At 43.5% G+C, this 23646-nt stretch overlaps 1 protein-coding gene across 2 annotated transcripts in view; it reads right to left on the bottom strand.

Moving 5' to 3' along the window:
* asic2 (acid-sensing (proton-gated) ion channel 2) overlaps window positions 1-21905 on the bottom strand; it is an 813603-nt gene extending 791698 nt beyond the window's left edge. For both annotated transcript variants that reach the window (XM_056287454.1, XM_056287453.1), the window contains exon 1: window positions 21333-21905. In XM_056287454.1, coding sequence (XP_056143429.1) covers window positions 21333-21905 — 573 coding nt within the window. The remainder of the gene's footprint in view (window positions 1-21332) is intronic.
* Between the last annotated feature and the right edge of the window lie 1741 nt (window positions 21906-23646).

The raw sequence follows: 23646 nt of genomic DNA, 5'->3' as shown, positions 1-23646 counted from the left end.
ACGCTGGAGGACGCCACCACAAAGCTCGCTGGAGCTGAGTACTTTAGCGTGTTAGACGCGCGGTCAGGCTATTGGGCCATCAATCTGAGCACTGAATCCTCAATGTTGACGACATTTAACACAGTGTTTGGCAGGTATCGTTTCCTCAGACTGCCATTCGGAATCGTGTCCGCTCAAGACGAGTTCCAGAGACGCGTGGATGAAACATATGAAGGATTGGACGGTGTGACGGCCATAATGGACGACATACTAGTGTTCGGCAAGACTAAAGAGGAACATGACCAGCGTCTCAGAGCGATGCTGAAGCGCACAAGGGAGCGAGGGGTGAGGCTCAACCCCGACAAGTGTCACATATGCGTGTCCGAGGTAAGCTACTTCGGCCACACGCTCTCACACGAAGGCATCAAACCAGACCCACACAAGGTGAAGGCGGTCAAGGACATGCAACCCCCACAGAACAAAGCAGAGCTGGAGACAGTCCTCGGCATGATCAACTACCTCGCCAGATTCGCTCCACACCTCTCACAGATAAACTCACCCCTCAGACAGCTTCTGAAACAGGACAGTGAGTTTGTGTGGGATGCAGTCCACGACAAGGCGTTCCAAGAGATGAAGAATCTCATTACACAGCACCCAGGTCCAGTACTCTCATATTTCGACCCGCAGAAAGAGCTGCGACTCCAAGTGGATGCATCCAAAAGTGGCCTTGGGGCTGTCATGCTCCAAGATGGCAAACCAATTGCCTATGCGTCCAAGTCACTCAACAGCACTGAAGAAAACTACGCACAGATAGAGAAGGAGCTCTACGCTGTGGTCTTCGGCTGCAAGAGGTTCCACGAGTACATGTACGGACGAAAATTGATTGTGGAGTCAGACCACAAGCCTCTGGAGGCAATACTAAAAAAGCCACTGGCAGCAGCACCACCCCGGCTGCAATGGATGATCCTGGTGCTCCAAAAATACGACATCCAAATCATCCACCGCCCCGGTAAGGACATACCGGTGGCCGACACACTGTCACGCAAGTCAATAGAACACCACGACAGTGACCTACAGGAAGGGATGGAGGCCCAAGTGCACACAGTCCTCAGCAACATCCCTGTGAGCGACACAAGACTCACAGAAATCAAGCAGGAAACAGCGCAAGATCCACAGCTCACCGCACTCAGACGAGCCACACTCACTGGCTGGCCAGACACAAAGAAAAAGTGCCCGCCCAGCATCCAGGAATACTGGAACCACAGAGCAGAAATCTCAGAAATGGATGGTATCCTGTTCAAAGGTGAGAGAATCATTGTCCCCCAAAAGCTTCGCAAGGACATGATACAGCGCATCCATGCCAGCCACCTTGGCGTGGAAAAAAGCAAATGCCGAGCAAGAGACTTACTGTTCTGGCCTGGCATGGGGAAACAGATCGAGGATGCGGTAGCAGACTGCAGCATATGCCAAGAACGGCGCAGCGCAAATGCAAAGGAACCAATGATGTCACACGCCATACCCGAGCGGCCGTGGCAAGTGATAGGCACAGACCTATTCACATGGAACTCACAGGACTTCATAGTCACTGTGGACTACTACTCCAGATTCTTCGAGCTAGAGAGACTTTACAGCTGCACCTCATCTGCCGTCATCATGAAGCTGAAAGCAGCAATGGCTCGACACGGAATCCCCGAGACTATCATCAGCGACAACGGTCCGTGCTACAGCTCTGGTGAGTTCCGCAACTTCTCACAGACATGGGGTTTCTCACACACCACCACAAGCCCCCACTACCCACAGAGCAACGGCCTCTCCGAGAAGACTGTCCAGACGGCCAAACGCATCCTGGACAAAGCCAAAGCTGAGAACAAAGACCCCTACATGAGCTTACTGGAGTATCGCAACACACCGGTGGACAACCTGAAATCACCAGCACAGCTACTGATGAGTCGGAGGCTGCGGTCCATTCTCCCATCAACAGCAAAACACCTGCAGCCACAGATCGCCAGTCAGGAGGATGTTCACAAAAGGAGAGAGGTATGTCAACAGCGCCAGCAGGCATACTACAACCGAACAGTCAAACCTCTGCCCCACCTTCCCGCAGGCACACCAATCCGCTTCCGGCAGGAGGATGGATCCTGGAGACCTGCAACTGTGGAAAAACCAGCGAACACAGACAGGAGCTACCACATCCAAACCAAAGAAGGTCAGATCTACCAACGCAACCGTCAACACCTGCGACAAAGCAGAGTGAACACTCACACTACACACACACACACTTCACAGCAGACTGTTACCAGCGCTAACAACAACACACAAACCCATCAGCAAGAGCATGCTGAACCTCCAGACACGAACAATCAGCGACAACCAGACACACAGCCTGGTTACACCACGAGGTCAGGTCGCACGATCAAACCAAGACAAATCCTTGACTTATGAATGTTAAAAAAAGAGAGAATTTTACACCAACCTGTACTATACCTGCTATGTTTTGAAAAGAAATATTTACAGCGTTCACTTACCTTGTGTACCTACCTGCTGTTTGCAGTTACCAGTAATGAAATGAAAAAAAAAGATGAAATGTTATTACGGTGTCACATTTAGACAGTGAAGGAAATGTTTTACACTACTTTGTTGCAGTCCAGTTATATAAGAGTTCCACTTTCATATTCTTTCTTATTAAGATTGTATTCGCTTATAAACGTGCTCAACGTGGTCTGTATCTCTGCAGAGAAAGCATCACTTTTCAGAAAAAGGGAGATGTAATATTTGCTAGTAATATTTGATTTGCTGATGTCCCTTACGGCTTTCCGTAGCGCCACAACAAAGTCACGTGATGTACGTAACAACGTCAGTCGGAATCCGGTCGGTGAATAAACACCCAGCACGAGAGAAGTCGTCCTTGCTTTATTAATGTTATAAGTTAACATAGCCACAGGGCACAGATCATTACAGACACATGAGTCAAAAGTGAAACTTTTTGGAAGACAAAGGTCGTAAAACAAACACAGCATTTCACATTAAGAACATCATACCAACAGTCAAACATGGTGGTGGTAGTCCGATAGTGTCGGGATGCCTTGTTACCTAAGGGCCTGGAAGACTTGCATTCATTGACGGCACCATGATTCTGCTCTCTCCTATAACATTCTGAACGAGAACGTCCGGTCGTCAGTCCGTGATCTGAAGCTGAAGTGTAATTCGGTTATGCAGCAAGACAGTGGTCCAAAATAAAAGAGTAAGTCCACCTCAGAATGGCTCAAAAAATTAACAAAATTTAGGCTTTGGAGTGGCCTAGTCAAAGTCCTGACTTGAACCCCATCGATGTGTTGTGGCAGGCCCTTAAACGAGCAGTTCATCTTTGAAAACTCTCTAATGTCACTGAATTACAGCAATTCTGCAAAGAAGAGTGGGCCCAAAATCCTCCACGGCAATGTGAAAGACTGATCTCCAATTATAGGAAGTGTCTGGTTGCAGTTGTTGCTGTTAAAGGTAGCAAAACCAGTTATTAAGTTCAGGGAGGCAATTACTTTTTCACATGGATGATATGTGTGTTGGATAACTTTTCCTTCAATAAATGACATGATCAATGGTATTGTAAACAATAAACTTGTGCAAATGGCAGATTGTGCAGACAGTGACAACAACCATAATGAAAAAGGTACTGTAAGCAGTAAACATTAAACTTGTACAAATAACAGATTTTGCAGTCGGTAACAGTAGCCATGATGAACAGCTCAGGTGTACAATTTCGGTGGTAAAGGGGTGTTCAAGGGTGATCAGTTTTAGAGTCCGTTACCTCTTGCCAGACAGGAGAGATGTGAGTGCTATAGGGCAGTAGTCATTAAGGCAGGTTACCTTGACTTTCTTGGGAGCTGGGATGATGGTGGCCTATTTGAAGCATGTGGGGACTACAGACTGGGCCATAGAAATGTTGAATATGTCTGTGAACTAGCCGGCCAGCTCATCAGCACAGTTTTGAGAATCCTGAGAAGGTGGATAGCGGGAGTTGGCCTTCTTGATGGTTTGTCTTATCTCTGCACCAGTCAGTGATAGCACAGTGTCCTCCAGTGCTGCATATTTCTCCACATTAGGCTTGATGTTCGCAGTGTCAACGTGAGCACAGAAGGTGTTAAGCTCATCAAGGAGTGAAGGTAATTACTGTAGGGTACAGCTATGTTTTCCCTTGTAGTCTGTGATGTAGTGTATGGAGATGCACATGAAAGCAAATGTTTTTATTTGCAGTAATATGTATTTTATGTTTGACCTCTGACCCTCGATGTCTGTTGGTTGTGTATGTTGTATAAATGTATGCGCGCCACTCTGGTGCGCGCCCTTGGAGGAAGAAGACAGAGCAAGAGGATCACTCGTGTTTTCATGCCTGCTTAACACAGTCGTTTCGTAATGTTACTACGGTCTAGCAAATAAAACAGGAAGACCAAGATACACCTTGATCGTTGTATAATTGAGTTATCCTGTAGATACACGACAAGTTTTGGCGACGAGGATGGGATTTTCCTCTTTATTTTTATGTGCAACGGGTTGCTCCTATCTTGACCGGTAATTTTTGAATGATGCTAGCAGCTTAGCAGCTAACGTACGTGATGGCACTGTATAGTACAGATATAGGACTGCAGTTTGATGAAACGGCAGAAACCTTTGACAAATATGAAGAAAAGCTTATGCAATTCTTGTCTGCTAACAAAATTGAGCAAGATAGGAGAAGAGTCGTATTTTTGTCCATGGTTGGACCGAAGAATTTTGCCTTGCTAAATGACCTGATATCACCAAAAAAGTTCAGTGAAGTTGCTTTTGCAACGTTGCTACAGACGTTGCGGGATTTTTACACGCCAAAGAAGAACGTATTGGCGGAAAGATTTGCTTTTAGAAGCCGTCGACAACAGTCTGGAGAGACTTTTGCTGATTACATTATTAGCTTGAAAGGATTAGCTTCTACATGCAATTTTGGCGCGAGCCTCGAGGAGCAGCTCCGAGATCAGTTCGTGTGTGGGACATCTAACAAAGAGCTACGTCAAAGGTTACTGAATGCCGCCATTGGCGAGGGATTAACATGGCAAAAGATGGTGGAATTAACGAACTATTTCGAATGCACGAATTCTGGATTAGAAAGCATGCAGAAGGGACAGTCATCTGTGCATACGCGAGCAGATCATGTCGGAGTGCGGAGTAACCGAGAGCCCAGGACCGCACGGAACCAGAGGGAGGTCAGCGACAGCCACCAGAACTGCTACAGGTGCCCCGGGAAAGGACACGGACCGGGTAGCTGCCGCTTCAAAGACTTACAGTGTCGCGGATGTGGAAAGAATGGACATCTGGAGCAAGCCTGTCGGAACAAGCGCACCGACACCGGTAGGGACCAAGGGAGGCGGTCTGCTGGACATTCGTCTGCCCGCCCGCCTCGGACCAAAGGCGGCCTGGAGGTTAACTTTGTGGACCAGGCAGACGCAACTCGCAAACCGGACTCAGGGACTGATTCTGAACAGCGAACTGATATGAGACTATATTCAGTAAAGACTGAGTGTGAGTATGTGAACCCTTACAAGGTGATGGTAAAATGCAATGGTGTTAGGATGTACAGTGCTGCTTGAAAGTATGTGAACCCCTTGAGCAGTTTAGATGTTTCTGTTGCTTTACCACGATTTTCTTATTTTATCATCACCAGTTTTTATATATGAAATGTCAGATATATGTTTATCAATTGCATCTACTTGTTTAGTGGGACTTGTTTAAGTAGCCATAAAACTACATGAAACATGGAATTAGGGTATGTGCAAAAGTAAGTGAACCCCCAGCCGCATTGGTTAAGTCAAGCAGGTAACAGACTTAGGTGAAACACATTTGGGTGCTTAATTAATTATTTAAGCAGACCAATGAAATGAGACATCCTTGGGAAAGGGTTTGGCCTGCACGAATTAAAAGAGAGAGGAAACCAACCAAACCACTGTGGTCCCATACAAATCAACAATGCCGAGAGCAAAGGTGATATCCGAGGACATGAAGAAGAGGGTAGTGACAGCCAATCAGTCTGGGGCGGGCTATAAGACCATCTCCACTGTAAGACATATAATTTACAAATGGACGGCCGTCAACATGACAGCAACTCTGCCTAGAAGTGGACGCCCATCAAAACTATCACCCAGAAGCACCAGAAAAATAATACATCAGGTAAAGGCCAACCCACACATCACCTCTAGAGAGTTGCAGACCTCTCTGATAGCATCTGGGACAAATGTGCATGCATCTACAATCAGACGAAAATTGAATAGCCATGACATTCATGGGAGGGTTGCTAGAAGGAAGCCTCTGCTCTCAAAAAAGAACAAAGCTGCCCGTTTCAACTTTGCCAGAGAGCACTTGGACAAACCAGAGGCCTTCTGGAAGTCCATTCTCTGGACAGACGAGTCCAAAATAGAATTATTTGGTCACAATCAAAACCAACATGTTTGGAGAAAAGCCAACACTGCATATGAAGAAAAGAACCTCCTCCCAACAGTGAAGCATGGTGGTGGAAATGTGAAGGTCTGGGGCTGCTTTTCTGCTTCTGGACGACTCCATATTATCCAAGGAACCATGAATTCTCCGGCATATCAACAAATTCTTGACCAGAATCTCCTGCCATCAGTCATGGAGTTGAAGCTGGGACGAAAATGGATTGTGCAACAAGACAATGACCCAAAGCATTCCAGCAAAACTTCAAAGGCATGGCTTCAGAGAAAGAGGATTCGTACTCTGGATTGGCCCAGTCAAAGTCCGGACCTTAATCCAATTGAAATGTTGTGGCAAGACCTGAAGAAGTTGGCACCTACCAGATGTCCCTCCAACCTCTCTCAACTGGCTGAGTTCTGCAAGGAGGAGTGGGCAAAAATCCCCATAAGCAGATGCGAGAGACTGGTTAGTGGTTACAGAAGACGTTTGGTTGAAGTAATGGCTGCAAAAGGAGGAGCCACAAGCTACTAATACAAGGGTTGTCATACTTTTGCACATGTTAAATTTTCAGTTTTTGTGAAATAAACCACCTTTGTTGAATTAAATAATGAAAATATATCGCTTTTTGTGTGTGTGTCCATTGTTTGGAAGGTGTGCTTTACAAATTGGGATTTGGATGTATGTGTAATAAGTTTATTTTAATGTTTTTTATAAAAACAGTGACCCTGTGTGGAGAGTTCACAAACTTTCAAGCAGCACTGTACATGGAGATAGATACCGGGACAGCAATGTCAGTTATCTCAGACAGCCTGTACAAATCAAAACTGAAAGGGTCGAAATTGTATTCATGTGACGTTACATTGAGAACATACACAGACCAACCGTTAGCTTTGTTGGGTAAAATCCTAGAGAATGTGCAATGTGGGAAGCAGCATTTACAACTGCCCTTGCTAGTGGCCCATGGTAAAGCACCAGCGTTGATGGGGCATGATTGAATTCGAGTGCTCAACTTAGATTGGTCAAAAGTGAATTGCATTGCAGCATCTGACCCAGTGGAGCAATTGTACTCAGAGCACACAGCAGTTTTCAGCACAGAGCTAGGCCGTTCAAAAGGCATCACTGCATCCTTGCGTGTATCACCGGATGCTATACCAATTTTTTTGCAAAGCGAGGCCAGTGCCTTATGCACTGCGTGAAGCCATGGATAAAAAGTTAATCAAACTCGAACAACAGGGAATTAACTCTCCTTTGCAGCATAGTGAATGGGCTGCGCTGCTAGTGTGCATTCCGAAAAAAGATGGATCAGTGCGCATTTGCGGAGATTATAAGAAGACGGTAAATCAGTAGATGTAGATCAGTACCCACTTCCAAAACCGCAGGATTTATTCTCCACTTTAGCAGGTGGAAAGCATTTCACTAAACTTGACTTGACGCAGGCCTACACTCAGCTCGACATGGATGAGAAAAGTAAGCCGTTGCTCACCATCAATACACACAGAGGTCTCTATGTATGCAACCGCTTGCCGTATGGGGTCGCTAGCGTGCCCGCTATTTTCTAGCGCACTATGGATAAAGTATTACAAGGGCTTGATGGCGTGGTATGCTACTTGGATGATATTTTGATAACAGGAACAGATACCACCGCACATCTGCACAATCTTAAACAAGTGTTACAGAGACTGGAAGAACATCGGCTTAGGCTTAACAAAGAGAAATGCGCCTTCTTTCAGAACAGTGTGGCCTACCTCAGGCATGTAATTGATGCGGAGGGTGTGCGCCCAATTAAAGAGAAAACTGAGGCTACTGACAAAGCTCCTGTGCCAAAAAATGTGACAGAATTGAGGTCGTACTTAGCCATGCTCAATTACTATGGCAAATTTATACCAAACCTGTCCAGCGAGATTAAGCCTATGACTGAGCTCCTACATAAAGATAAAGACTGTGATTGGACAAGAAAATGTCAAGAGGCATTCAAGCGTACTAAAGCACAGCTTGTAGCCACGCCAGTGCTTACACATTATGATCCTAAACTGCCTGTAATTTTGCTATGTGATGCTTCACATTATGGCATAGGTGCCGTGATTTCACATCAGTTTCCAGACAACGGTGAGAAACCTACAGCTTACGGGTATAGGACACTCACTAAAACAGAAGTCAACTATTCTCAGATGGACAAAAGAAGCACTTACAAACCCCAATTCCAATGAAGTTGGGACGTTGTGTAAAACGTAAATAAAAATAGAATACAATGATTTGCAAATCCTTTTCGACCTATATCCAATTGAATACACTACAAAAACAAAATATTTAATGTTCAAACTGCTAAACTTTATTGTTTTTTGCAAATATTCACTCATTTTGAATTTGATGCCTGTAACACGTTCCAAAAAAGCTGGGACAGGGGCATGTTTACCACTGTGTTACATCACCTTTCCTTTTAACAACACTCAATAAGCATTTGGGAAATGAGGACACTAATTGTTGAAGCTTTGTAGGTGGAATTCTTTCCCATTCTTGCTTGATGTACGACTTCAGTTGCTCAACAGTCCGGAGTCTCCGTTGTCGTATTTTGCGCTTCATAATGCGCCACACATTTTCAATGGAAGACAGGTCTGGACTGCAGGCAGGCCAGTCCAGTACCCGCACTCTTTTACTACGAAGCCATGCTGTTATAACACGTGCAGAATGTGGCTTGGCATTGTCTTGCTGAAATAAGCAGGGACGTCCCTGAAAAAGACAAAACTTGGATGGCAGCATATGTTGCTCCAAAACCTGTATGTACCTTTCAGCATTAATGTTGCCTTCACAGATGTGCAAGCTACCCATGCCATGGGCACTAACACACCCCCATACCATCACAGATGCTGGCTTTTGGACTTTGCACTGATAACAATCTGGATCAGCGGTCGGGAACCTATGGCTCGCGAGCCATATATGGCTCTTCCGGTGACGGCATATGGCTCCCAGACAATTTTGAGTTGAAAAAAAAATCAGTTTGGAACTGATTTTAAAATACTTGTGATATTTCTTAATAATACTGTGTCATTTTAAAGTAAACAGAAATTAGTTTTGAAGATAAATTTCACGGGTCACGGGTCACGGGTCACCCGTGGGTCGGGTCGGGAACCAATGGCTCGCGAGCATGTCCGGGTCATTGTAAAGGTGAAGAAATCAATTTGATCAGATAGCCAACTAGTTTATCCGCTTCAACCCTTGTAAGGGAAAAGAGGGCGAAAAGAAAAAAAGACGGTGGTTACCGTGCATTCCAGGCTGCGTGCGCAGAGGAATCTGCATTTGTGGAGAGAGCAGGATCTGCCGTATGTCTCATATGCAATGATAACATTGCATCGATGAAACGGTCACATATAAAGCGTCACTTCGATACGCCATGCAGCACCAGAAGTCGCATTAAAAGTAAGACATATTTCATTTATTATACGTTAAAAATACTATATGGCTCTCAATGAAATATATTTAGAAATATTTGGCTTTTATGGCTCTCCCAGTCAAAAAGGTTCCTGACCCCTGATCTGGATGGTCCTTTTCCTTTTTAGCCCGGAGGACACGACGTCCATGATTTCCAAAAACAATTTGAAATGTGGACTCGTCAGACCACAGCACACTTTTCCACTTTGCGTCAGTCCATCTCAGATGAGCTTGGGCCCAGAGAGGCTGGCGGCGTTTCTGGGTGTTGTTGATATATGGCTTTCGCTTTGCATGGTAGAGTTTTAACTCTCACTTGTAGATGTAGCGACAAACTGTGTTAACTGACAATGGTTTTCCGAAGTGTTCCTGAGCCCACGTGGTAATATCCTTTACAGAATGATGTCGGATTTTAATGCAGTGCCGCCTGAGGGATCGAAGGTCACGGGCATTCAATGTTGGTTTTCGGCCTTGCCGCTTACGTGCAGAGATTTCTCCAGTTTCTCTGAATCTTTTGATGATATTATGGACTGTAAATGATGAAATCCCTAAATTCCTTGCAATTGTACATTGATAAAAGTTTTTCTTAAACTGTTGGACTATTTGCTCACGCAGTTGTTCACAAATGGGTGAACCTCGCCCCATCCTTGCTTGTGAACGATTGAGCCTTTCGGGGATGCTCCTTTTATACCAACTCATGACACTCACCTGTTTCCAATTGATCTGTTCACCTGTGGAATGTTCCAAACAGGTGTGTTTTGAGCATTCCTCAAATTTCCCAGTCATTTGTTGCCCCTGTCCCAGCTTCTTTGGAACGTGTTGCAGGCATCAAATTCAAAATGAGTGAATATTTGCAAAAAACAATAAAGTTTATCAGTTTGAACATTAAATATCTTGTCTTTGTAGTGTATTCAATTGAATATAGGTGGAAAAGGATTTGCAAATCATTGTATTCTGTTTTTATTCATATTTTAAACAACGTCCCAACTTCATTGGAATTGGGGTTTGTAGTATCATCTTTGGCGTGACCAAGTTTAATGACTATCTGTATGGACGAAAGTTTACTCTGTTTACAGACAACAAACCACTCCTAAAGATACTAGGGCCCAAGACTGGAGTGCCTACATTGGCAGCAGCTAGGCTGCAGAGGTGATTAATTTTTTTCAGCATACAAGTATGACATACGTTACAAGCCATCCTTACAACATGCAAATGCGGATGCATTATCGCATTTACCAATACAGTCTCAAGAGGCAGACTCAGATTATAGCTCTGTGTTTAGGGTCTCATTCTTGGATAAAGTGCTAGTGTCTTCACAAGAGATTGCAAAACAGACAAAGACTGATGCAGTACTACAGACAGTGAAGCACTTCACATTGAATGGTTGGCCAAAGCATTTGAATGAAGATGAGTTAAGGCCATACTTCATAAGCAACACTGAACTGACTGTTGAATCTGACTGTGTGATGTGGGGTTTCCGGGTAATCATACCTGAGGTGTTAAGACCAAAGATGTTATGTGAATTGCATGAAAATCACCAGGGAATGGTAAAGATGAAGGCATTAGCCCGTAGTCACTTTTGGTGGCCAAACCTTGATTCTGACATAGAGTCACTGGTAAACAGTTGCCAGCCATGCCAGTTAAAGAGACACCAACCTGCCACAGCTCGTGTTCACAATTGGAGCTGGCCTAACCGTCCTTGGCAGAGGATACACATAGATTATGCTCAGAAGGGAAAGTTCAACTTCCTAGTGGTCACTGATAGTTATTCACGTTGGCCAGAAATAGCTTTGATGAGTAGCACTACATCTGAAAAGACCATAGAAGTTTTGAGGGGATACTTTGCCACTTGGGGTCTTCCAGATGAACTTATGTCTGATAATGGACCACAATTTGTATGTGCTGAGTTTGAAACATTCCTGAAAAACAATGGGGTGAAACACATTAAGAGTTCTCCTTACCACCCAGCTTCTAATGGGGCTGCAGAGCGTTTGGTGCAGAACCTGAAAACAGCGCTTGAAAAGGTAGAGTAGCAATATGACGTTGCAGCACTGCATACACAATTTCTTATTCTGTTATAGGAGTACACCACAGTCTACCTGCAGAATTGTTTCTCAGACGTCAATTCAAAACCAGTTTGTCTCTCACCAAACCTAATTTCACAGAGTCCATGCAATAGAGACAGGACAGTCAACAGTCCAAGCAAGCAGATAAGATGGCACAAGTCAGACACTTCCCACCAAAACAGAAGGTGTTGGTTCGAAACCACAGGGGAGGGGAAGGTGTTAAATGGGTGCCTGGGTGCATTGTAAAGGCACTTGGTCCTGTCACATATCTTGTGAAAGTGTATGGAAAGGTGTACAAGAGACATGTCAATCAAATGATCAATACTGAGATTGAGAACTGTAATGTGTCAGATGAATCTGATGATGATCTGAGGGATGTTCCAAATCTATCACATGCATGTGTAGCAATGCCTGTAAACGTTCCAGAATCCACTGAGAGGGTTGTGCAGCAAGGATCCAGTGATACTGCTCCCTCCTCAGTTGCAGAGGGTGTCCAGAGGCCGCAGCGGCATGTGAAGCCACCTGATAGATTAAATCTGTGAGAACACAGTTGTTGTTATAACAACGTAATGTTGAAAAGATGTAAAAAAAATGAAATTTTGTTGTACTGTAAATGTACTGGGTTCAGATTTCAGGGGAGGAGTGTAGAGTATGGAGATACACACGAAAGCAAATGTTTTTATTTGAATTAATATGTATTTTATGTTTGACCTCTGAACCTCGATGTCTATAGACCACTGCACTTCCGCGTTCGAACGTTAGAGCGGGGGGAGCTAGAGGGGGAAAGAAGCCGGCAAGTTTGAACACGGTTTAAATGGCTAATTATGTCGCTACGTTGGCTGCTGCGGACAAGAACCGATATTTGCGAAAAATTCGCAGTATCGGTGGCCAGTGTCCTTTCAATCAAACAGGGGAATGGGTTAATAACCCCACTCATGCATTACACCCTGAAATGATAAAAGGCAAAAATTAAATCACACATCATGACCTAGAGCAGCCATGGGGAAAAGACATAGGAACTAGGCTACATTTTCAACAAATGTTTGCATTTTATTCAATTATTACTTTTTACTGGATTGCACATGACTGCATACAATGATGCATGATATACTACTCAATAAGGATGACAATAATAATGTGATAACAATGTTTGCATTTTAACTGGGTAAGGGAGACCGGGGTAGTTACCCCTTGTTTCTAGGAAAGATAAACAAAATTGAGCATGTGACCAACTATTCAAGGGGGAGGGACTATTTTATGATTTTTAATGGATAAAAATACATATGGGTTTGAAGAATGTGATCCCATTCAGACAGGTTTAGCTAACTGTGGAATTCCATATAGCCACCAGCTCAACCTGCGCCAGACCAAACTGTTCCAGGGAGGGGGAGAGAGTGGAAGGGGAGGAGGTGAGGGAGGGGCCAGAGCGGGTCTCAGAAAATTTTGTTGGAGGAGGGAAGGCAAGGGGAGGGGAAGAGGGATATGAATCAACCTACCCCGCAACTGAGTTTCACGTCTACAAATATTTGGGTTGTTTTTCTTGTTAACAGTACAGTCCACCACACAGCAACTTTTGGGCATCGTAGCTACGACTAGGCTGCGTATCTAATACAGTGCGGCTTGGCGGCTTGGGTTTTCTATCCCCCTCTCCTGGCGTCCTGTTGTCAAGGTACCCGGAAGTGTTCTGGTGGTCTATAGGTTGTGTATGTTGTATAAATGTATGCGCGCCACTCTGGTGCGGGCCCTTGGAAGAAGACAGAGTAAGAGGGTCACTCATGTGTTTTCGTGCCTGCTTAACGCAGTCGTTTTGTAATGTTACTACGGTCTATCAAATAAAAGAAGACCAAGATACACCTTGGTCGTTGTATAATTCAGTTATCCTGTAGATACACGACATGTGATTGTCTGTAGTTCTCTCAATGAGGGAGCTGTCCTGCCCATCGCCTACAATACCCATAATTCTCTGCTCAACCTAACAGGTAATCTCCACCCACCATTTCACCTTCCACTATAATAGTATTGGTTACGGTCGTACTGGATTCGGTGACTTAATTTCACCCTAAAACGACAGCGGAAATTGAAATTTGCTCTCTGTGGCCGTGGACCACTCTGGACTCCACAGGAAAATTGAGAAACTCTGTTCCGCAGAATACAAGGACGAAGAACAAAGGATCACATGTCTTCACATTACCGCTGGCCACAATTTTATTGGAAGATAACCTACTCTTGCTCATCCCGCTAACTAGTGAGGCAGCTTAGCATAAAAATTGTGAATTTTGTGATAAAAGCGTCACATTTTTTACATATGTAGCTTAATATATTTAGAAGAAATTTGGATATGGAGCCACTGAAAATTAAGCCCATAGTGGCCATGGCAGGCATGGACGTTATTAGATCGCTTTTAGCATGGCTGTGGCCTCCCTATATTTCATATCAGCCATTATGACAAGACAGAGGAGAATGTTACATTTCCAGAGATACCAATATTATTGTTCTAGTCCAAACAGAACCAGAGATATGCCATTTTACATATCGGGTTGGCACCAATGCATGTTGAAAAAACTAAGTTTCCAGTCACTTTTGAGACATTATTCATCTATACACTATGTATAGACATCTATACCTAAACACTCCCCTATTCATCTATACACTATGTATAGACATCTATACCTAAACACTCCCCTATTCATCTATACACTATGTATAGACATCTATACCTAAACACTCCCCTATTCATCTATACACTATGTATAGACATCTATACCTAAACACTCCTCTTCTGTTGGTCAAGGTTTAGAACCAGCAATTGCAGGAAACAATACACAATTCAGTACTTCAACAGTGTTTATTGTTTTTTATTGTTTTTTTATTTACAAAAGTAACTACTTATCAACTTAGTTTTTTTTTCAACATGCATTGGTGCCATCTGATATGTAAAATGAAATATATATGGTTCTATTTGAACTAGAACAATAATATTGGTATCTTTGGAAAGGTAACATTCTCTTCCGTCTTGTTATAATGGCTGATATGAAATTTAGGGAGGCCACAGCCCCGCTAAAAGCGATCTAATAACGTCCATGCCTGCCATGGCCACTACGGGCTTAATTTTCAGTGGCTCCATATCCAAATTTCTTCTAAATATATTAAGCTACATATGTACCAAGTTTGACACTTTTATCACAAAATGCACAATCCCTAAGAATATTGGAGCTAAGCTGCCCCACTAAACCAGCTGTTATAATCGGTTAACTTTCCTGCAAGCCACACAGTTTTCACAGAAAGAAAAGGTGACCAGATCCTTTTTCATTTCTTAAACATTCAAGATCCTCCGACGACCAACAGGGCACTGGGGATTTTCAGCTGATGAGTTGTGTGGAAGAAAAGAACTGTTTTCCTGAACCTACGCTATTCACCGGACAAAAGACACACGCACCTCTGATCACCATGGAAGAGCAATCTCAAATAAGGCTGGCATCTGGGCAAGGTTAGTGGTTATATCATGTGAGGAAAGTGCTGTTCTCTAAATTCATTCGTGATTTAGATGTGCACAATGTGATTCACGTAGTCGGCGTAAAACATTTGCCAAATCAAATAAGCTGATCATAAATCAGATTTCCATACCAGATCGGTCAAGGCCCAGTTTACCAATGACCACCACCAGTACTGTTGGCTAGCAGGGTGCCGGTGGAAACTATGCTACTGTTGGGCGAAGGAGAAGGAGAGGGGGAAGGCATGTCCTGAGGCAGCGGGAGAGGAGGAAGGGTAGGAGTGTGGAGGTGGGTTTAAACTGTTCTAACACACATTTTAGGTTGGTCTTTCTTTTCACCTAAAAAATTCAATTTCATGCCAGCCTAAAAAAAATCAATTTCATGTACATATTGAACAAAAGATGTAGACTGAAATAAGGACCTGGAATATTCATCATGATACAGCCATTTTTAATATTCCTAAGTAATCCATGGTTTGGCTTCACAGACTACGATACCAAGAAGGACTGGAGCCAGCCAGCAGCCAGCCTTATGGCACTGAGTTGAATAAAGGCTCACATGGGTAAAGAGAAAGTAAAACCAGGTGTGCCACCCAAAAAATGGCCATTAGGGGCACTCAAAGTGCCATAAATGTAAAATGAATGGTGGTCAAAAGGCCAATTTCACAAAATCACAAACCACTGCAATTTTAAGGAATTATCTACCATTCTATATTTGCTCGTTTCTATACATTGTGTACATACTAGATATAAATGTATCAAATGCAACTGACATATGACCTTTTAGAAAATGTTTTATTTTCTTATTCTACTAGTGAAGTCATCATATCATAACATATGTATGTATTGAAATACTGGTTCTGATTGCATCCTGTTCAGCCAACATGACCATTCAGCATTGTTTAGCCTCACAGCTATGGTAGCTAGTTTCATATATATAAGTATGATTTATTTAAGTTTGAGACTCAGTGGCCTCATTGATTAATGGCATCATTGCTGCTTGAGAGTATTTGGATACTCTCAAGCTGGATATTTGGATAAAGTCATATAAAGTACATGTTTATCCATGTAGCCATGTCTAAACCCTATCTCGTCATTCAGTTTAGATGATGTTTATGCTTAATAGTAGTAGAGGCCACTCATATGAAAGAGCAATGGAAACGATATTGAAAAGTGAATCTTATTCAGATAAACCATGGGTAAAAGTTGGCTCTGGACTAATCAACAGCTGAGATTCTGGTTTGGACAATGCGGGCACTGTTAGACTCAGTTTGAAAGGTGCCCTCTATTTTGGCATCACTGAGAACTACAAGTGTGTTTGAGTGCCTATTTAGGATAAAATTCAAGGTGCAGATGGGCTCCCATATAAACAAAATCAAAGGGTAAGCCATCCACAACAAGGTATCTGAGGCGAAATGTGTGTATGTGGACATGAAATGGATATGTGCAAGTGCTGTGCTCCAGTCCCATCAGTCATACTGTCATACTTTATTAACTGCCATGTCTCCAGACTCACCACATTCCTCCCTAAGGTCATATAGCACATACATCCTTCCATTATCCAAGCTGCTTATCCTTAATCAGGGTCATGGGGATGCTGGAGCCTATCCCAGCAGTCATTGGGCGGCAGGCGGGGGAGACACCCTGGACAAGGCCGCCAGTCCATCACAAGACACACACACACACACACACACACACACACACACACACACACACACACACACACACACACACACACACACACACACACACACACACACACACACACACACACACACACCCAGGGACAATTTAGTAGGTTCGATTCACCTGACCTACATGTCAGACACTGGGAGAACATGAAAATTCCACACAGAGGAGAACCCAGGGGGACCCCCAAGGTTGGATTACCCTGGGGCTCAAACCCAGGACTTTCTTGCTGTGAAGCGACCACACTATCCATTGCGCCACCGTGCCGCCCGTGACTGTTATCATTTACATATAAAATAGAGGAAAGAATAGCAGGTAAAATGATTGAGGAAAGAATGAGCACTAATTATCAGCCTGCTTAAAAGTGGATTGAGTGTTTTATCAAGTTTCACAAGCTTCACAGCTCTATGTTCCTTAAAGGAAACCGTCCATCTCTGCTGCTTGACATGATATGATGTGAAGAATGTGTGAGAAGCTTCTCATTTCATCGCCAATCATTCTACATATATATATAAAACGTTGTTAAAAGAAACAGTCAATGGTAGGGAAAGTGCTCAACAAATAAGGAGCAAAATAATCCAGTGAGTCAAGTAAATTGTTTATGGCATGAAACAGGCTTGTACTGTCTCATAAATAATTTACATCAAGAATTTACTTGACTCACTGGATTATATACACACACACACACACACACACACACATATGTATATATATGTATATGTATATATATATATATATATATATATATATATATATATATATATATATATATATATATATATATCACAATGTTACTCAAATGCTGACGGAGTCTAGCCCCTCTCTGCAGACCGTGCAGGAGATAAGGAGGTGTGTCACAGAAAGAAAAGAAAAAGTTGAACAAAAAGCAGGAGGAACTCAAGAAGAGTGAGGCAACAGGCAGAGGGCAAATCTTTGAATGCAACACGGGGTCAAAGCGTGTCACACAACACATAAGACATTTACTACAGGGAGTCAAACAGAAAATCACAATAGAGACTCAGAAGTACAGGGAGGCATTGACAACATAGCTGAGATTCCCTCCCTGAGGATTCACCAGATTGAAACGATGAGAGAATCACAAGCTCTTCTGAAAGATGCTACCCGGGGACTTGCAGCTTTGCTTTGGCTTGCTGTGAAACAGACGAGAACTCCGTTGAAAGAATCCATCTTAATTAAGGGCATGAGTATAAAAATCATTAAAACCGTCACATGATCAGTTGTGCATACAATAATGTGTACCATTAGTATAAGAACATTATAAAAGAGGTGCACTTTATTAATACATTATGTGTACCTTATAAATATTTACAGTGCCATCAGTAAGTTTGTATAATGGCATGATAATTGTTCTGAATGTAAATCTCGCATTTTGAATATGCAGGTATAAACTTGATCTCCAACGTCAATAAAATGGAGGTGGCTCTTCCAGTTTTGTTTATTTCAGCCAAGAGAAGCCAGAGAAGAAGTGTTTTGTTTTTTTGTCTTCTCACAAAAGAAAACAGTGATAGAGCAAACTGTGATCATGACAGTAATGTAATTTCATGAAAGGGAGGAAGCACTTCTAGTATGAAGTGTTTACTGCAGCGCTATTTAAACTTGAAAGGTTGCACCATTTCTCGTGTATCTCCCAGTCCCAGTCATCCAAACACTAGAGTCAACTAGTGCGAAGCACCTCGCACTCAGATTTAACACCAAACACAGAGCCGGCATCCAACTTTTACCAGGCAAGATAGGTAATGATATTAATGTTCTATATTTCTCTCAGATATGAGTTCACAGAGCAATATGAGCCTCCTGAAGTGAACCTTCAGAGAGCTGCTGGTGGGGAAGTCCTCTCAGCAGTGTACTGAGGACACATTGGAACACTGAGGGAATGACTGTTACCAGGAAGTGGCAGCATTCGGCAGGATGTTGTTTTAATTCCGCTCAGCTGTTGACTCTCCATTTAGATTGGCAAAACACATGAATGGTTTTCATTCTATTTAATGAATATTTATATATATCCAGTTATTATTTACTGTATGTTAAAACTGAATTCTGAAGAATGATAGTATCTGGTGTAGGCATAGTAATGTGAGTGTAATACTGCCGGGAGATGACAAACATCCTAAATCCCAAATACTATATTGAAATCATAGTTTTTGCTTTTGTAACATTTTGGTCTATTCTTCAAAATCTTTAATAAGACTTGGAACCAGGATTCCACCAGAATCTGAATCGATAAAACCAATACATTACCGAACCCTCCTCAAGATGAGACATGAGTGTATCAATCCATCTGCTTACATAAAAACATGACATTGCTACTTTAAAGCCACAATGGTATGTCTGAACTTTGCCAGTTAAGAAGCAGTGTGATTTCATATGCATCTCTTTTAATGACAAGTGTTCTCGTTCAAACTGAAAAGCGCATCAAAGCCAGTCAGTACCTAAAGATATCTCTATTACTACTGCTTTCATTGTATATGCAGAAAAACATTTCTTAAAAACACAAAGAGAGCAAACTTGTATAGAATCAACATGGAGCAATTCCAGCCTGAGCAGAGACTTCAGCCAAAAGGTGTGGTTGTTGTGACGTGGTTGGTGGTTGTTAGGTGGTAGTTGTTAGGTGTGGTTGTTGTTAGGTGTAGTTGTGGTTGTTGTTAGGTGTGGTGGTTGTTAGGTGGTAGTTGTGGTTGTTGTTAGGTGTGGTGGTTGTTAGGTGGTAGTTGTGGTTGTTAGGTGGTTGGTGGTTGTTAGGTGGTAGTTGTGGTCTCTGTTAGGTGTAGTTGTGGTTGTTGTTAGGTGTGGTGGTTGTTAGGTGGTAGTTGAGGTTGTTGTTAGGTGTGGTTGTTGTTAGGTGGTTGTTGTGGTTGTTGTTAGGTGTGGTTGTTGTTAGGTGGTAGTTGTGGTTGTTGTTAGGTGGTTGTTAGGTGGTAGTTGAGGTTGTTGTTAGGTGTAGTTGTGGTTGTTGTTAGGTGTGGTTAGCTGCTGCTGAACATGTGTGATGGCATCTTGAACTGTGCAGCATTATGTAACTCAAGTGTGGCCTAAAGGAAAAGAAATATACTTCTGATAGCTTGCCACTATGACACATAAATGCCCAAATTCACCAGCACATTAAGAAGAAGGGAACACAGTGGAATGGGCTCTCTAAATGATGATTAGTTTCAGACTAATTTAAAATCAACCATGATGAGTCATTTGATATTGTTTAAAAGACCATTCAAAATATTCAGTGTGCAATTTTTACATCTTTGGAAATGGTCAACTGCCACTGTAATTGCTTTGGAGATATACACTTCACTTTTTGCTCAGCACCTCCATCGGAAAATTCTATTTAAAGCTTTAATTCTCCTCTGTCAACTTTCACATTTCCAGTGTGCTTCTAACCCTATCATGCTATATAGACCCAGCCCATTACTGAAATGAGTGAGCATTATTATGGTATTTGGGGTGTAGTTATTAATACCCACCTTTCATGGGGTGACAGTTTTTCATTTTTGATAATGACAAACATATCACAATGCTTATGGTTTTTGTCCTCATATAGTACACAAACATCTTGCCAAATAAACAAACTAAACAGGTTGGGAAACACCGTCTATCCTACAAACTACTCTGGTTGGTACCAAGACAGTGGTTCTTACCACATATGATGGTCTTATCTACCACTATATGATACCAGTCTTCTGATATAATGAAAATGGCTGGTGCCTAATTTGGGGAATTTACTAGCAACTACGGCATGTAGACTCAAGTTTGGTTTTGTTTCCTTCTCAGGCTAAAATGTGTTAGAATATCTTCACTAGGTTTAACAGACAGATAAGAATGGCTAACTCTGTAGAGCTGTTACAGTAGACACCAATAAGATAATGGCTACTCGCTAGAAGTGCCTGAAAGAAAAACAAAACAACAGCAGAGGATGCACAAAGCTATTAAACAAAACTGCACAGAGTACCAAGTCCCAAGGAAAATACACAGCAGGGGACTCAGCACAGTAGCGTAGGAGGGAAACAGCAGCTATCAGCATACATCAAGTCAACTCAACAACAACGAAACCAAAAAAATAGCACACATCTCCATTTTGAACAATCAAAAATACAGATGGACAAACAACCCAGGCTCTTCGCTGCTACTGTCCTCCTAGGGCTGAACAGCTGCAAGGAGGCTCTGGCTCCAACCAGGCCCAGACTACTCCTGACATTTAAAAGACAACAAGGTATGTGACTCACGGTTTTGAAGTCATGGTGGCTACAATCCTGGCCTTGGTAGCGACAGTAGAGCATCATCTCTTTAAGGTCGTGGCCAACTCTCTCAGTGAACTCCTTCATACTGAAGGCCTTGGGCCTGTAGGAAATGAAGTTAGCTTTGTCCTGGAGAAAAGCCAACACTTCAGGCTCTGCCAGGTCAGGCTGCGGAATTGCCAGGTGCACATCCAGCAGGGACAGAAGCTCCCCGGCATGGTACAAGTCATTGCGCGTGAGGCGGCTAAAACGGTAGGCATTAAGGTTACAAATGGTGACGGCAGGAAAGACCAGGCTGCCCGAAACCACAGCGTCCACACTGATCACATGTGGGTAAGACAGAAAGTAGGCCAGGCGCTCAGCACTCTCCAAGGCTAAAAGTCCCATGCAAGCCAGCAGAGCAGCAGCCCAGAGCATCCGGCAAGCAGTGGGCTGCCCGTAAGGGAAGATGAAGCGCAGGCCATGCAGTGTGCTGCTTTCAGCAAAGGCCTGCCAAGAGGTGGGGCGCAGACTGGAGCTCTCACGACTCCCCTTGCTGCCACAACTCTCCTTCAAATCCATCATCAATCCTCCAGCTCCTCAGCCGGGGAGCTTCCAGGGCATTTACAACTGTACAGTCAGACTGAAAGAGAGAGAGTCAGTGTTAGTGAATACCCTAGAAGCACTTCATGCAAGACTGAGACATCCTAATTTGACATCAACACATTCAGTAAAGAAAGAGAAAGAAAAGCAAGAGAGAGAAATAGCAAGCAAGCAGGAGACAACCATACACAGAATGGTACAGAGACAGAGAGACAAGACACTGTGATGGGAGGCAGACAGACACCTATAGCAGATAACTGGCAAACATTGATTAAAAAAATAAACAGCAACATATACCCCAAAATCAGCCCCATCAATAATTTTTAAAAAAAAACATAAGGCAGAGCTCTCCAAACACCTTCAGCAATTACTAATGAGAGAAAGAGTGTGAGAGGGTGAAAAAAAAGTGGAGAGGAGAAGAGATGCTCTCTCAAGACATCCCTCTCCTCCCCACCCCCAGTCCAAATCACTCTATTTAGCAGTTACTGTGGATGCCAGCCTGATCCCATGTACACACACATTTCACCAGCATACACACGCTGACCCCATTCCCCACAACCCACCCCACCTCCCCTCTGTCACTCTCTGACACTGTTTTTGTCGACAAAATCCCAGAGGTTAGTCCACTGTGACTCGGAGAGCAAGAGTCACATAAGCCACAAGTCAAGCAAAGCTGCCTCTGTGGCGTCAGCGTTCGCTACTTTGCTCCCTGATTCACCTTCGAAGAACACACCAACTCCTCACGTGCACTTACATGCGCATGTATACACGTATAAACGGGAAGCGTGCACACGCACACACGCGCGCACACACACACACACCTCGTTCCGCCTAGCGAGATGACGTCCAGCCAGAGCGTGGTGAGTGTGTGTGAGCCTGAGAGCATGTGTAGTTGTAAAAGATGCAGAGCGAGAGAGAAACAGAGAAGAAGGGAGGGAAATGATGAGGGAGGGAGACAGGGAGGGATGGAGAGAGAAGCACTCGTGAACCGAGCTGCTGGTTAGTCATGAATGCCAAGCCAAACTCCTCCCGTCTTCCTCTGGCCAGACACATCCGTTCTCCCTCCTCTGCCCTGCTCCTCCGTGGCGGCAGCAAACAACACTAGTGGAGACGGGAGGCACACATACAAACACGCACATGCCCGTGCAGAGAGAGAGAGAGAGAGAGAGAGAGAGGGGGGGGGGGGGGGAGAGAGAGAGTGAGGGAGAGAGCGGTGGGGGCACATGAACAATAAAAACACTCCATACTCTTGCTCTCAAAGGCAAACTCTTATTGGACCCCTTCTTAACTTGCTCTTATTTTGTCTCTCAGCCAGACTATTGTGTTGTTATTGTTTTTCTTCCCATATTTCCACACCCCACCTATGGGGTGCCATTTGTAAACTTGAATAGAAAAATGTTCACAGGTCTTTTTTTTGTTGTTGCAGATTTAGAAATCTGGCAGTATAAATAAATCCTTTCTTTGGAAATATTTAATTTATAAATCTAACCCTTGAAAGAAGACATTTAAATATTTATGTTAAATATCAAATTTCCATCGTCTTATTCTGCTCTCAGGGTCGCGGGGATGGTGGAGCCTATTCCAGCAGTCATTGGGCGGCAGGCGGGGAGACACCCTGGACAGGCTGCCGGGCCATCACAGGGCCCACACACACACACACACGCACGCACACACACACTCATTCCTAGGGACAAATTAGTACGGCCAATTCACCTGACCT

The sequence above is a fragment of the Lampris incognitus genome, chromosome 10, assembly GCF_029633865.1.
Source record: "Lampris incognitus isolate fLamInc1 chromosome 10, fLamInc1.hap2, whole genome shotgun sequence".
NCBI lineage: Eukaryota > Metazoa > Chordata > Actinopteri > Lampriformes > Lampridae > Lampris > Lampris incognitus.
The sequence above is the reverse complement of the archived record's forward strand: the minus strand, read 5'-3'. Positions and strand labels throughout refer to the sequence as shown.